The 16,832-nt window shown below is 28.8% G+C and overlaps 1 protein-coding gene across 1 annotated transcript; it reads left to right on the forward strand.

Annotated features, from left to right (window-relative positions):
* Positions 1-2,528: 2,528 nt before the first annotated feature.
* LOC107439763 (divergent protein kinase domain 2A) lies at positions 2,529-16,629 on the forward strand (the record flags this gene model as incomplete). Its single annotated transcript, XM_043051756.2, is given in 3 exon segments — positions 2,529-2,826; positions 14,197-14,304; positions 16,027-16,629. Coding segments are annotated over 3 exon segments (270 nt in total). The 3' UTR covers positions 16,050-16,629.
* Positions 16,630-16,832: the final 203 nt, after the last annotated feature.

The raw sequence follows: 16,832 nt of genomic DNA on the forward strand, positions 1-16,832 counted from the left end.
TCACTCAAAAAGGTTGTGCACCCCTAGTATAGAGGAATGGAAAAGTGATTTTCTGAAAAATATTTATTAAATGTTTGAAGTGAAATGTTTCTGAGTGGCTTAGATTCCAGATTTTAAAAATAATGTGAAACAGGTAAAGAAAATAACTAGTTTTTTATCTTCAAAAACTGCTAAACTTAAAGATATATATGCTGGTAAGTATAGTGATCAATATAGAGTTTTAGAAAACTAAAGCACTTTCGAAACAGTCAGTGATTTTCAAACAAACTTTGTCAAAATTAGGTGGTGATGAGGTAAAAACTAGTGATAAGAGTCAATTAATTGTTTGGTAAAAGTTTATTAATTGATATTTTGTGTTTGCTGAAAATTATTCATTTTATCTAAACCATCATTGATTCTTAGGTATAAATTCCTAATTCCAATATTTTTGTTATTTTTTTTTTCTTCTTTTTTTTTCCTTTGAAATTGTGTTCTCTCATGCCAGTATCTTAAAATTGAAATTTTTATGTTGCATAAAATAAGAAACTGTTTGATACTCATTTTGAAAGATGACATAGATTGTCGGTATTTCAGAGAATAATATTTGAAGACGAGATATTTTTAAAAATTGATATAGAAAATAAAACTTAACCTAGCTAAAAAGATGTTAAAAACAGAAATTGTTATAACTATTCTTATGTATAAGAAATTGTTATTCATGGGTGATGTTAAATCGAGTTCTATGCTGGTAAAAAAGATAGGGAAAGGAAGAAAGCAATAGACCAGTTATCTACTGAAGGTATGAAGATGCCAGAGAGTGCGTTTAAAAGAAAGAATTTTGAATAAATCATTCTTGCTCATGGAATGTTTTGTGGTGTGAAGAAACTAAGATGCTCTGAAGCAGAAACTTCCAAAGAGCTTTCTTAACTTGTTAAGCATACTTAAAACGAATCAATAGATATTCCTTTTTACTTTAAGAAACAACCTAAACCTTAGATAAGTAATTTTAAACTTTAAAATGAAGAACATAAAAAAATCTTTTTTAATCTAATGAAATCCTGAAATTAAAAATCTTAAAAATTAAATTTTTTTACTTAATTTTAATTATAATGTTGTAATATTAACTGTTCTGTAAGTATTATTTTTTATTATTGCTCATTCTTTTAATGAAGCATAAAATTTCACAGTAATCTCTCACTTAATATATATATGAATTACTAAAATGTCTACTTGGAAAAGAAATGGTTAAACATATATATGTCTGTTAAAAGTGTAAAATTTATGAAAAGTATTGAGTGCATCTATATATTGAATATCCCCTATCTAGACATTTTTTTTGGGGGGGGGGAATTATTTTTAAAAAGTTAATCTCTTTTTGTTTTTAATTCCCTTTCCTAATTTTTTGGTTAAGTCACTTTTTTGGAGTTCCAAGCTACTGAAGACCCTAAATGTAGTTTACAAATATTATGCAGTTTACTATTATTTCATCTAAAACACAATTGTTTCATTTAACAGCACTATAGCCTAGTGCAGGCCAAGGCTTTCTCAGTCCGCCTTTTCCAGACAGTTCGACTTGTAGCTAGATTTCTCCATCTATACTCTCCCAATACTTTTGGCTTCCTCTCCACACAAACCACCCACTTTGGTACCGTTATCCCTCTATTCCTTGTACCCTCAATCTTTGTAAATGTTAGTTTTTTTATCTGCATCAGAATCTTCATGACCAAATAACGATCGGTATAATTATATTTTATTGCTTTTTTTACTACTTTTAGGCCTGGCATTTCTTTTTTTGTGTTATTAACAAAGCTTTTTGAGTTCTGACTGAATGATATAGTTTGTGTTATTAATGAAATAGAGAAGATAGGAAAATGACAACATAACTACTTGATTTTTAAAATCACTTGAAATAGATTTTTCTCTGAAAATATCTTCCTGTTCCTACTGCAAGATTTATTTTAATGAAATGGCTTATCAATAATACATTTAAATGTAAATAAGTAACACTAGCATCATTTATGTATGTTATAGAGAAATAAATATAAACGTCTAGGAAAATGACACATTTTGTGAAGCATACAAATAGACTAAAAAACTTATTTTTACAAAATATTTTGGAAATAATTCCTTATATATGTACACCAGATATACCTTTAACAGTTTAGAAGTAAATAATTTAACAGAGAAATGTATATGTGTGCAGTTTTAAAGCAAGTAATTATTGAAAACGTTACTGGTAACGTGCAAAGAAAAGGACATTTTGAAACTTAACGCACACACACACATATATATAATTGTTAAAATATAAGCTGACAGTAAAACTATAAGTTTTTAAAAAAATTCATAATTTTACGCTATGATATTATATTTCTGTGGCAATTACGTTGTATTTGGTGATAATCACCCATTTGTTTCAGGCATGCTGCTTGTAAGAAAAGCAATATAATCCAAATCATTTATGATAGAATTATTATATTTATTTATTTTTATTGTGTGCTTTTATTTATACTGTGAAAGTTATTTATGAAAGGACTGTTATTCTATTTTAGGCTTTTCCCCAAGCAGAAGGGTGGCCTTTTCCTCATTATTATGGATCCTGCGGCAGGATTATTGTTGAAGAATATGTTGGAAGGACTTTAACTTATTTTGAAGATGCACCTTGGAAGCAAAGAATTGATATTTCATATCAACTTCTATTAATTGCTCAAATGTTAACTGAAAATTTTTCAAACTTTGCTCTCTACATGACTGATGTAAATATGGATAATTTTGCTGTGCGATCTGATGGCACTGTCTTGTTGATTGATGTTGAAGGAATTGTTGTTGTAGATCGTTTTAAAACAAAGGGTGAGCTTGACTATTTTTATAAATTCAAAGATATTTCATTACGTGCCACTAAGCAATGGAATTCAAACCTTAAACCCTGGTTTGTTGAAATAATTTATGAATTTTCAAATAAAAAAAAATTAAGGTTGAAATATGAAAAATCATTAATTTATTTCAGTATTAAATTATGTTTTAAGTGGTACCAAAATTTATATATATTGTAATTTCCATTGTTATTTTTATTTTAATGTTTAAAATTGGTGCATTTGTACCAGCTGAATCACATCACTAAATAATCTAATTAATTGCGTAAACAGGCACTTATATTTTATCTGAAATTCTATTTATATTCTTTATCGACTTATATGTTAAAGTTTTTGCTAGTTTAATCTCTTTACTAAAATCATAACTGACGTGTATGTATGTATGTAACTAACAAATGTGTTACTAATTTTTTTTGTGTGTTTTTTTATTAGTCTTATCCTATTGTATTGAGAAAAATGTAACCTTTTTTAGAACAATTGTAACTTTAATTTAAATTCTTAACAAAAGTTTTGTTGGTTTTCATTGTTTTATGCCTTCTGGTGAAATGTATATATTATAATTTTTTAGGAAGCATTATAAAAAATAATTGTGAGGTACCAATCACTTTTTTTTTTTTTAATAAAATCTTTTTAGAAGAAGATAAAAGCATAACAAAAGAAAAATGCTTTATGGATTCGAAATCATGTAAATTTCAATTTACTGCTTTTAATGTTAGTTAAAAAGTTTGATTCATTTTGACAGAATATATAAAATTTTAAAACTTTGTTTTGATATAAAGTATAATAATCCTAAAAATATTTCAATGATCTAAACTTTTCATTGTTCTGATACATTTATTTATGAGGTTACTATAGAGCAACAAAGTTATTGTCTAAAATGTTAGTAAAAAGTTTGCATGCGCAAATGTGAATGACAAAGTTTGTTATTTTTCTTAATGATTAAGATTGTACAGTGCACAAAAAAAAAAGTTTAAAATATAGGACCACCCTGAAAAATTTTTAATCTAATTATCTGATTTTCACGTACTATTACTCAATCTTTTTTTTTTTTTTTTTTTTTTNCGAATTTCTAACTCCCAAAATAGCCACAATCTGGGAAATATGGTCCCAATAGTTTGGTCAGGAGAGTGCTCCAAAGTTTGGACACTCAATGTTAATTTTACTTTTTATGTATTTCACTATATTTCGAGAACTTTGAAAAACAAAGTGAAAAATTTTTGTATACAATTATGAAATTTGTTATCCGAAGATAATTCCATACAAAAAGACATTTTTACTAAATATTTATTATTTTTTTTTCAATAACAGTCGAAAAAATTTTGAATTGTAACGTATAAAAATTTTTGCATCATTTTAAAGAATATCATTTTATAAGGCAAAATACAAAATTTGAGTTAACTCGTTCAAATAGTTCCTGAGAAATTTAATTTTAAGTATCTATCTATTTTAAAGTTCTATTTCTAGGAAACTTTTAAACCAATTTTGCTCAAATTTTGTATTTTGCAGTGTAAAATATGCCCTCAAAAATTATGCAAAAAATTTTATGCCTCACAGTTCAGAATTTTTTCAACCATTATTAAATAAAATAATAATAAATGTTTACTGAAAGATATTTTTTGCATGGAATTATCTTTGGATAAAGGAATTTTATAATTGTGTGCAAAATTTTTTGACTCGCTTAAAAAGTTATCAAGTAATATTAACATTAAGGGGTCCAAACTTTGGAGTACTCTAACTATTTACACTTTGGAGTGTTCAAACTATTGGGACCATGTTTCCTAGATTGTGGCTATCCCCTATATTTTCTTCCCAGTAGTTTTTAATCTAACACCTATGTTTAATGTGTTGAATGTTGTTAATATGACTTTTCCATATAAAAACTAACAATGAGTACTCAAACGTACATGGGAATGAAATATCAGATTTCCATATGGCAGACTCTAATTTTCCATGATAGCAAGAGAAAATTCATGTATTCCAAAATAGCTGTCTCAGTAGACAACCATATATATTTTTTTAATATATAATAATTAGGTAGTTCAATCCTTAATATGGAGAGGATCTCTGGTTGTTCAGGCATAAGTTAGAAAATATGCAATTTAAATATGAACTCCTGTTTTCTGAGCTAGAGCAGCATATTATATTTTTTTGAAACTGTAAACTATTGCCTGAGTGTGCCTGTTTGGACTCCCGTTTGGTTAGGCAATTTGTTGAAATTGGATTAATTGTAAGTTAACTCCCAGATCTGCCATCTAATGATGTGAATGAGTCTGGAATTCTTCTAGATAACTTATTTGCTTGCAGAATTTCAAGGCTCAAAATAGGCAACCAGTGTATATCATTCAGTTTAATGTCAGTCATTTCATTTGAATAATTTCTTTGCTTTGTGGTTCCTAATTTAGGCTTTAAAATAAATGTTTTTAGATTTACTGTTGAAATTAAATGTAATATATTATGTTAACATTTTAGTTGACCTAATTTAGTGTTATGTATTACATCACAAACATGGTCTGTCAAGTCAGAACCTTTAATAAGAACCTCTTAATATAGTTGTGATAATGCTTGCGTTGTGCTTTAATACGCAAAATATGGAATATAATACTTAAACTCAAGCATTTTCTCAAAAGTAAAGTTACAAGGATAACTAATACTATTCTACTGAGAATATTTCTACTGCATTAAACTGTTAAAATTTTTGCAAAAGTTTATTTAATTTTCATATTACTCTTATATATTATGTGTATATTATTAATATGAATTTTTAGTTTATTTGTTATTTGTGCTTCTCTCGTGGGGAAAATACTCTAAGTAAATTACAAATTTTTTAGATGGTAATACACATTTTAGGAAGAGAAATGTAATATAAAAAGCAATAAAAGGTATAAGACTGATTTTGACACAATTTTTATTTAAAGAAGGTTTAGTTAAAATTTTAATTTTATGTTTAGTGAGCTGGGGTCTTAAAATTATAAATTGCATTATAATTTTTTTTTAAAAAAGGACAAATTTGAGCTTAAAAATTACAAATTTTTCATGTCACACTAACAGCTCTACAACAAATTGTAATGCACAAATTTCAAAAAAAAATTTTCTTTTTATAGATCAATAAGGTGATTACCTTCGTTTTGAACTAAACACATTAATATCAATTTTTAAAGAAAGATTCTAAATGTTCTTACATAAGGTTTGATAAAATTAGCAAATTCAAACTTAGACTTTAGCTTTTGATTCTGAACATCCTAACATTATTCGAAGTCTACATTCAAAATTTTAAGGAATTCTATTATAAAAGTGTTTTGTAATGCCTGTGAGAGAAAAGAAATTTTCTAAAAATCAGCATTTTTCAGAAAATGCATTTAAAACTCAAGAAAATCCTGAAAAATAAGAAAATTCTAACGAGAGATTCAAAAATAAATTTTATTTGTCTTAAATAAATAATTTATTCAAATGAATAAGGGTTCAAACACTCAAAGCAAAAGAGAAAACTATTTTAAATTTGTTTTCGTGAATTAACTTTTGGATTCGTTTTTGTCTGTCAGCATACAAAAAAATTGCTATATCTTCATTTCTAAAAATCGGAAATAAAAATTTTAAAGGGTTTTGGAAAGCTAATAAACTGAAGTTTATATATGGATAATAATAAAAAAAGAAGTCAAAATTTCTGTTTAAATTGTCAATTTTCACCCTGCCATTTACCTTATCAAATCTTTTATATTATTTATCTAAATTCTCTTTTTAAATTCATAGTACAAAATAGATTAAAAAATGCAGTAATAATTATCATGATAATGTTTTCCCTTAACGAAATTGGAAGTCTTGTGGTGGGAAAACTAACACATTATGCACTGGTCTGTTATAAATGTTGAATCATTTTTTGTAGCACATGTGATTGGGAAGACTTATAAAAATTTTCCTTTAAAATCCCTAACGTACAAGTTAAAGCACATCGTTTTCAATGAAATTAGATGCTCCTACTACTATTCACTGTGATTAAGTAATGAATTAAAAACATATTTTCTTTCACTCGCATGCTCACATTTATTTTCTATCTCAGCCAGACTGCTTTATTTCATGCCTATATACAGTAGAGAACCGATTATCCAGAACGATCGGATAACTAATTTTTCCAGTTTTCTGAATCGCTTCAAAAAGCAGTTTTTTTTATTGTCAAACCCAAGTTAAAAAAAAAAATTTTTTAGAAATAATTTAAGGAATAATTTTGAAAATTGAATGTTCAACATTCAATTTTCAAAAGAAGAAAAAACGAAAAATAATACACATAAGTTTAATAAGATAAAAGGGGAAAAAATAATGAAATAAAAATATATACAGGCTTAGTATAAAATAATACAAAAAAGGTAAAATGGAAAAAAAGGGGGGATGGGCTCAATCTTCCTTGTCGCTTTCTTCTACTTCGTCGTTGTCTGCATCAGGACTCAAAACCATCCACTCCATTTTTTACTTCATTATGAACAAATGGAAAAATCACAAACATTTCTTTTCCCTCCCTCCTATGCGTGAGAAAGACAACGTCAAATATAATTCTGGTTGCGGGGGGGGGGGGGNGCGGGGGGGGGGGGCGGAGAAGAATCCTTCGAAAATTTCTGGAGAAAAGAAAAACACAATTTTTTACTTTATTATTCTCAAATGAGAAGGGAAAAGTCGCGAGCATTTCTTTCCCCTCCTATGCACGAGAAAGACATCATTTGAATATAATTCTGGATGGAAAAAAAATCCTTCAAAAATTTCTGGAGAAAAGAAGAAAAAAAATTTTACTTCATTATTCTCAAATGGGAAGAGAAAAATCGTGAACATTTCTTTTCCCTCCTTCTACGCACTAGAAACACATTGTTTGAATATAATTCTGGGTGAAAAAAAATCTTTTGAAAATTTCTGCTGGAAAGAAATTTAAAATTTTTTACTTCCCAGAGGAAAAATATTTCTGCAAAAAACTCACTAACATTCTGCAACAATATCGCTGTGATTCTGGCACACAACTACTGTCTAGAAGAGTTTAACTTGAGTTTCAACATTTTGCTAAAGCATTAATCGAAATCAGAAGGAAAAACATGTGTATCACAATCTTATTCCTCATTAAGCTGAGTGATTTTATTTCTCCTTCACTCCAGTTAAACATAAATTAGCAAGAAGACACAGAAGCTGACATAATAAAAAGAATTTATGTTCTACCATGTTCTGCTCCCTCCTCACACCCCATTCAAAATGAATGAATTGAAAAACAGGTGCAGTTGCATTACTTGACCTTGAGTCATTGTTCCCGTTTCTTTGGCTGTCACTATGTTCAAAGAGGGAATAGCAGAAATGACATAATTTTTTTAAGAAATAAGAAAAAGTAGGAAATAACAGAAAAAGAAGGGGTACTGAGATAATGGAAAAAATAGGAGCTCTACAGTTTCTGTAGAGCAGTGTTTCTTAATCCTTTTTGGTATAATGGACCCTTTTTAAAATTTTTTAAGAAGTCACGGACCACCCCACTGTGAAAAAAATAATCGCATAAAAACATCAATTGTTAGAAAACATTTAATTTTATTATTTTAATAGTATACAAAATTTTTAATATGATGGTTGTTGCTGCTTTTCCATAATTAATAAATTGATTTGAGGGATGGTTTTCGATAAAGCAACGTGCATATCATGTTCAACATTCAATGAATTTCGATATTTTGTTTTTAGTGTCACAAGAGTGGAAAATCCCGCTTCGCCAAGATACACTGTAGCAAGCGAGATTATAAAGGTCATAGCTCGCTTTACAAGCAATGGTTAGGCTTGTCTCACAGAAGACCAGAACTCTCTGGGTGTTTTTGAATCGAAATCCATTTTTAGCAAGGACTTTGTTCTAAGCTCATCTGTGGCAAGGTTCATATCATCGATACAATTAGTATTACAAAGAAAAGGATTACAAATCCTTAGCTCATCTTTTATATTTATCTCATCCAAATTGAAATATTTTTTAAAGGAAACTTGACGTACTTCCAGGTGTTCACAGATTTCATTTTTCAAGTTATTCAGTAACAAATTATCTTGCCGAGATTCATTTTGAGAAAGCTGTTTTTCCAACATTTGAAAGTTTGCGTATATCCCATTTTGAGTTCTATTTTTCCAAAGTGGGAGTTTCAATAAGAATGCTTGTAATTTCTCAGTTGCATCCATAATGGTGATATCAAGCCCTTGAATTGAAAGACTTATATCGTTCATGTGGTTAAAAATATCTGCCTGGTAAGCCAATTTATGCGTATAATCTTTTTTTGGTTGAAATATTTGAAGAGTGGGTTATCTTTTTCTTCTAGAAAAAGTGCCTGCCCTCGTGACAGACAGTGCATCCATATGGTACAGAAGTACCTCATGTTCTACTTCCATTTCTTGATACAGTGTTTTAAAAAGACAATGATTAAGATCTCTACTTCTAATAAAATTCACAGTTTTAATAACTTGTGATAATACTTCTTTTAAGCTAGTTGGAAGAGTTTTTGTAGCCAGTGCATGTCTTTGTGAAAAACAATGAGTAACTAGAACATTAGGAGCCTCTTTTTATTCCTACAGGGCAAAACCAGATTTATTGCCAAGCATCGCAGGTGCTCCATCTGTACAAAGTTAATGAAGTTTTTCTTTCCAGTCTAAGTCGTGTTTGGTAAGGAAAACATTTAACATTGCTAAAACATTGACTGCAAAAGTAGTTTGCAAAAGAGAATCACAAAATAAAAATTGCTCTTTGATAATATCAGCAGGCACATAACGAACAAAGACAAGAAGTTGACTACAATTTGAGATGTCTGTAGTTTCATCCAGTCGCATACTAAAGGGAAATGGCGATGCTTTCAATTCATCGATGATCTGTTTTAAGATATTGCAAAAAGTTTCAACTATTCTTGAATGTTTCACATCATTTGACAATGGAATAGCCTCAAACTAATTCAACCATTTCCAGCGCACTTGGCTTAATTAACGTCTCTCCTATAGTATGCGGTTTCTTGCTTTTGGCAATACGATATGCAACTTTGAAAGATTCCTCAACCTGAGGTTTTTGTGGAATACCAAATCCAAGTTTGGTTAATGTTCCAGATTTCAAAAACTGGACTTTCTTCTTAGTATAAAATTCTAGATCTTTTGATGCATTTTCAGAATGAAGAGATTTGAGATGTTCTATCAATTTTGCTGGTTTCATACTTGCATTTGCTAAAACTTTTCAAAACAAAAGACATTGGGGCTTTTCTGTACTGTCAGATTCCTTCATGCAACAGAATCCATATAAAACATAATTTTCATCATACTTCCTTTTTTTTGAACATTTCGAATTAGATTGGGGCTACAAAAAATATTAAATAATAATAAATCAAATAATAATTAATTAGTAAGTGACAGGGATATTAGAGGGCTGTTTGCAGTCCGCGCGGAATCTGGGGTATCTCGGTCACGGGGTGGCTTGCCTCTCACAAATCACCTACCTTCAAATGTGTATATATTTTCACCTTTTAGAAAGAAAAAAAAAGATCAATGTTATTTAAACAAGCATTTTAAAAATTAGGAGTAGTTGGCAGACTCCCAAAGTATAACCCATAGACCCCTAAGGGGTCCATGAACCACAGATTAATAAACCCTGCTATAGGGAGTACTTTAAGAGATTTCTAGGAATCGAAGACAATTAAAATTATTTGTTTTAACTCTCCTGGACTAAGCAATCAACAAACATGATAACTCCTATTGTGAGAAGCTGGTAGTTATTACTTCCCCTGCTTAAGGGCCAGATGGAAAACATGTGTTCAATGAGTCACCCTTTCTCACTGAGCTATGATTGAAAAGAAACAACTATGTAGGGGGTGAGGAAGGGAATGATTGGTGATATTTAGTACAAGACTCTTAATTCTCTTGACAGTGTGGGGAACTAATGGTCATTTCTAAAATTATGGTAAAATAAAAATCTTTTAAAAAACAAAGAAAAATTCTAAAATCTTATAAAGGAAAAAAAAAAATTTTTTTTAGAAATGGGGGGGGGGGGAATTTATTGCATTTCGTTCCAGTTTTCTGATTTCCGGATAAGAGGTTCTATACTGTGTGTATATATATAAAGTTCAAAATGTAGAGAAAATAAGGGAAAAATTACAGAACAATGAAAGAAGGGGGGAAAATAATAATAATAAAAATAACAAGAAACTGGGGGGGAAAATATCTGAAAAAAAGGACAAAAATTTTTAAAATATCCGGAAAATAAAAGATATAATCTTTTCCTCAGCTCGCACGATTATATCCACAAAAAAGAATGCTTTCTAATATTGTATCAATATAGCCAAAGCAAAATATATTAATACAATAGTGTGAGGAGCACTCAAAAAATTTTACAACAAAATTACAACAAATAAAATAGGACACAATAAGTAAAAATATCACGAAAAAACAGAAAATAAAATATAAAGAAAAAGCAGAATAAAACATGAAATGAAATCAAAAAAGCGAGTTGCGAATTCAAATGAACTTACAGGAACGGGAAATTTTTCTAAAATGATTTAAATATTTTCGTAACAAGATTGCCAGATTGCAAAAAAAATGAAAACAGAAAAGCAAATTGAGCTAAATGCGTAACTAGAGGACTTTTGTATTAAAGTGCGTTCCTACTGAAGTGCGTTTGATTTGTTAGTTACCAAGGATGGGCTCGAAATGGATGTACACAAGGTAATATTATACTGAATAATTTAAAGGAGTTGACAATTAATAATTATAGAAAATAAATATTTATTTAAGAAAAAAATAGAAAACGGAAGGAAACATTAACTGCCTGTTTTGCACATAATTTTAGCCACGAATTTGCCCGAAATGGATTTGCACATGGAAAAATTATATAAATGAACAAAGAAATTTATTTAGTAAATAATTTTAGCCATAGATTTGCCTGAAATGGATTTGCACATGGAAAAATTATATAAAATAACAACGAAATTTTTTAGTAAATAATTTAGGCCACGGATTTGCCCGAAATGGATTTGCACATGGAAAAATTATATAAATGAACATAGAAAACTTTTAGTAAATATATCTTCAATAATCTACGATTAACTCGATGATTTTATATAGAATTTTATTACTTTAGTTGGGTATCTATTATTTTTTATCAAATTTGAGTTCATCTATTTGTTTTTTGGATATATATATATATATATTCATATTCCAGGGTTTGTGATTTTTTTGATTTAAATCGGATTTTTTATTATTCAAATACACTGTAAGAACTTTGATTTATGAATAAGAAAACTTTATAAATGCTTAATCAAAATTAAATTAATATTAAAACTATAGTATAACAATATTTTAGAAGCTCTAACTGCCTAAAGCAATTTTTCATTATAATACATAGCTTTGAATGCATAGTAATCGTTTTGAAATAAATGCATGATTGAAATTTAAAGACTAGATGAAATAGCGAATTTAAAGAATACTTTAGCTATTAAAACAAAGTTTCAATTAGCAAACTATAATTTTAAGTTAAAATTGTGATTTATTTTTTTCTTTCTCTTGATTTTTAAAATGACAAAATTAATGTAACAGATTGTGTTTATAAATTTAGTTTAAGAAAATCTGACTATGTCAAAGATGCTGTAAACATATTTTGAGAAAAAAATACTTATTGATAAAAGAGACAGCACAATTCTAATTCTGGGTTATTTAATTTAATAACATAGACATTTTCATTCTGTGATTTGAAATTAATAAACACAATATGAAGAATAACATAAATACAATAGTTTGTTATTTATTGCTAAATTGTTTGAAAAGAAACACAAGTTTTCCAGCTTTCTCATTTCTTAAGCGATTGCGCAATATAGATTGTACTAAACTATATCAGATTCTCTATACTTTGCATTTGCCAAATTATTGTTCCTAAAATATTCCACTATAAGTAATATTTGTCCTTTTATATTCGGAATATTTATATCTTCTGCAAAAAGATTTAGCTAATGGGCTGAGCAGCCATATGTGATTAGGTTTAAATTAGGATCAGCTTGAATGTTGGTCCGCATACCTTTCACATTGGAAGCGTCATCCGTGACAATGCTCCGAACAACACATTTAAATTCATCTTCGCATTTTATTATAATACTTTTAGTAACTTCTGGTAAGTACTCTGATGTGTGCGGACAGCCTGATGTATCAATAGTATCCACTAAATAATTTTCACCTTTCTCAGTGGTTACAACAGCATGGAGTATTGATTCATTGTGGACCATCCATCTTTTCTTAAGTTCACAATTTGTTCGTTTAGATATTCAGAACATTTGGCTTTCTCTTGGTTATACAGAGAAAGCCAAATGTTCTGAAATGTTATATATAGAATCTAGTAATGCACCACCTATTTCTACTTCATTAGGAGCAGTATATACTGGTCTCAAAGGAGAAATAATTTTTTTTTTTTCAACTGAGAATGTTGAGCATGGTGAAAAACAGAGTTGGTTGCAGAAATATGCTTGACTACTTCTTCATCCAGGCTTTGTTTTTGTGTTTTAGTGGTTTTTATCACATAAGCAGTCATGCTGTTCTGAACATTATTAATATTTTTCTTTCCACCTCAATTGCTTTCCTCTTCTTAGTTTTTGTTGTCTCTAGCACCTCTGTATCTTTGCTAATAGCATTTTTTGAGATGGTCAGAATTTCAAGTTGTTCATTTTTATCCATCTCTTCCTTATTACAGGACAAACATATTTCCACATGCAAGGTTAAAAAAAAACTTTGCTACTAAATCCATTATAACTTTTCCACAATTCATGCATTTAGCTTTTACTCCTTTTCCTGAAAATGTAGGTTCTTCATCAAAATAAATCTTAATATTATTCTTTTTTCTTCCTGCCGTTTTTCTACAAAGTAACTGTACCTCATATTGTTATATACCTCATATTGTTTCTACTAAGTTACTGTGCCTCATTACTTTAATCTGTACTTTCAATCTCAAGAATGAAAAGCTTTTTAAAAATGTAATTTCAAATGTGTTGGAATTTAACACACACCAAGAAAGTAATTCTGTTAACTAAAATTAATTAATGCAGCAATTTTTTTAAATAAATTTTAAAACTAAAAGAAAATAATAAAAGTATCAATAATTTAAAGCACTGTGTTTTATCTTTTTAAAAAGTCAATGATTTTTTTTAAAAAAAATTTTTATTTAAATCAACCTGATTTAAACCAACAAACCCTGATATATTCTAAATGTAAGATTCATTAACGGTTGGCTAAACCATTTTGTACATAACTTTTCTCTGTTTTGCCTGGAACCAAATGAATTGAAATCTGTCCCATTTAGTTCTAGGTGATATTTAAGTTAAAACAATGCATTTTTGTTTTTCAGGTCAGAAACTACATGAAAGTAAAGGAGAATATTGTAAAGATTGTTTGAACTTTTCTTATGAAGACCTCTGTAATTCTGATTTATCTGATCATAACTATTATGCAATTTGTAAGGGATTACTTATTCCCAACTCTTATTATTCATATAAAGGACTTTTACACAATATTCCTGATAATATTGCATCCAATTTATCTGCTCTAATACAAGAATGTGCAAACCCATCTCATAATTATGGACGTTTTCATGTTGTTCCTAAGATTTTACAAGTTCTGAAAACACTTTTATAGATTAAAAATTACTGTAACAAGAAAATGGTATTTTTTTAGACTGCGATTAGTATTAAATTGGTTTTTATGGATTGATTTTATTTTGGTCTTGTAGATAGTTCTTTCTTTCATTTTTGGTGAAAAAGCTCGAGATTCTTGTGGAATTCTTTGCTCATAGGAGTAAGAGAATTGCTTCTGGTTCTTATAAACATAACGATACTAACACTGGCTATATTGATCTTGAAATTAATATACCTATGAAGAGTCTCGAACTTAAGAAAAACTCGAGAATGATTTAATTATTGTGAACTCTCCATGCATATGTGAATATATTGAAGATATCAATGCTTTATATTCCTATTTATTTTTTTTTTTAAAAAGTGCAAATTTAACACTTTTCTCCATACATGGTAGTTGATAAAATAACATGCAATTTAAATATATTTACTGATTTTGCTGTTTCTCGTAACATTACTAACCAAATGACTCTAACCTATGAATATTTAGAAATATCTAATGAAACTAGCACATTTCATGATGAGTTCACAGAACATTTTGAAAATTCTAAATTATTTGTTGGAATGGCCTATCGCGTTGAGCATGCAGGGGGCGAGATGAAAGTTGTGCTCTTGTATGCTACAGAAATGATTTCACCGACCTCTAATACTGATTATTTAAGGAAAGAGATCAATGAAATTATTTTTAAATTCTTTGATTCGGACGTAGTGATTAAAAGACAACATTATGGCTATGCTAAGTTATTAATAAAATTACATGGTCATGTTGTTATGTTAAAATTAATAATTAATGCTTTAAATTGTTTTCAAAGTGCTAAACCTAAAAATAGATGGATTGCTTTGGATGGGAATTTCTTTGTGGGTGAATCAACATTGGCAGAGGGGGTTAAAATTTTGTTTGGGTTGTAGCGAGATAAACATTAACTTAAGAGGGGGTTAAGATAATACCCACAGTATGTTCCAATTAGGAATGGCGATGGGCCACCAATTTGTAGTTTTTGATGATGTCCGTGATATTGGCATTAAAAATTTAGATGATAATATGAGGGACTATTTAGATGGACATCACGAGATTATTTTAGAAAGAAGAAGCCGGGATCCTGTCACACAATATTTTCCTCTAGGAATAATAATATCATCCAATAACTTATCTTTTCCGGAGGCTTTAATGATAGGAATCAAGTGTATAAATTTAATCCCCCAACAATCATTTTACAGAGCGTGCAAGGATTATTTTGAGGCTATAAAATTCAATAAAACAACGTAACAACATAAGTTTTTATTTTAATTTAATATTTATTTAGTTAATAATTATATTTTTTTATATTTAAAGTAATTCAATTGCTGGGATTGTTAACATTAGAGGGTGTGGAAACACAACGAATTGATAATGCAATTTTCTATTCCAAAGATTGGTTCGAGGACTTACAAGATTCATGTACATATTGCACTGAAAATGATGTTGATAATTTTGAAGCTAAATAATAAGTCAAAAGTGTTAGTATTAAATTTCTTATATTTTTTATTAATATATAATTTTATTTCAGTGCCGGACACCTCAACGTGTTAACAATCCCCTACAATGTCCATCAGCTCCTTAAAGGAGAGTGGGGATCAAACAGACTCCTAAAAGACCAACACCTGGCCAGGTTATATGGCATCAGATCTTTCCAGCTAATACCTGCCAACTTGCATTTTAAGCTTTGTTCATTTTCATAAGCATGCAATTTGAGCTCTGCCCAGATTTAAAAACTCTCCTATGAATGGCTGTTTTTGTGTATTAGGTTTAACTTGCGAACTTTAACTCCATATGTTTTTAATGTATTTTCTTAATTCAGAGTTTTTGTAATAAAATAGTCCCAATTTATAATAAAGTTTTGTACTTGGGGATATTTTTCAATTTTTACTTTAAGTAACTAAGAAAATTATTTTAAATTTATTGTATTGGAAAATATATTTTCAAGAAAAAGTATGTGTAAGTTTTCGAGAAAAAGTGTGTGTAAGTTTTCAAGTAAGTATAAAAGTTTTCTTTTATCTGCAAATGTGACTTGAAAGTGAAAAGTGTCCCAAAATGCACAACTCCTTCCCATCAATTTAATTATTTTAAGTGTAAATGGACACTGAAAAATTAAATAAATGAGTGAAACAAGTGTTCTGTAATATCTCATTGATGGTTTACTTCAAGAGTATGTTTAAAATTATTTATAGTATTAGTCACTTATTTCAACCGACAGATCACTTTATCAATAGTGGACCATTTTTACATGATCAAAACTGGTGTATATATATACATTAACTCTTAAAATACTGAGCGCTCAAAGCCACATCATGCCGTGAATACCGCAAACGAATT

Source organism: Parasteatoda tepidariorum, chromosome X2 (genome assembly GCF_043381705.1).
Source record: "Parasteatoda tepidariorum isolate YZ-2023 chromosome X2, CAS_Ptep_4.0, whole genome shotgun sequence".
NCBI lineage: Eukaryota > Metazoa > Arthropoda > Arachnida > Araneae > Theridiidae > Parasteatoda > Parasteatoda tepidariorum.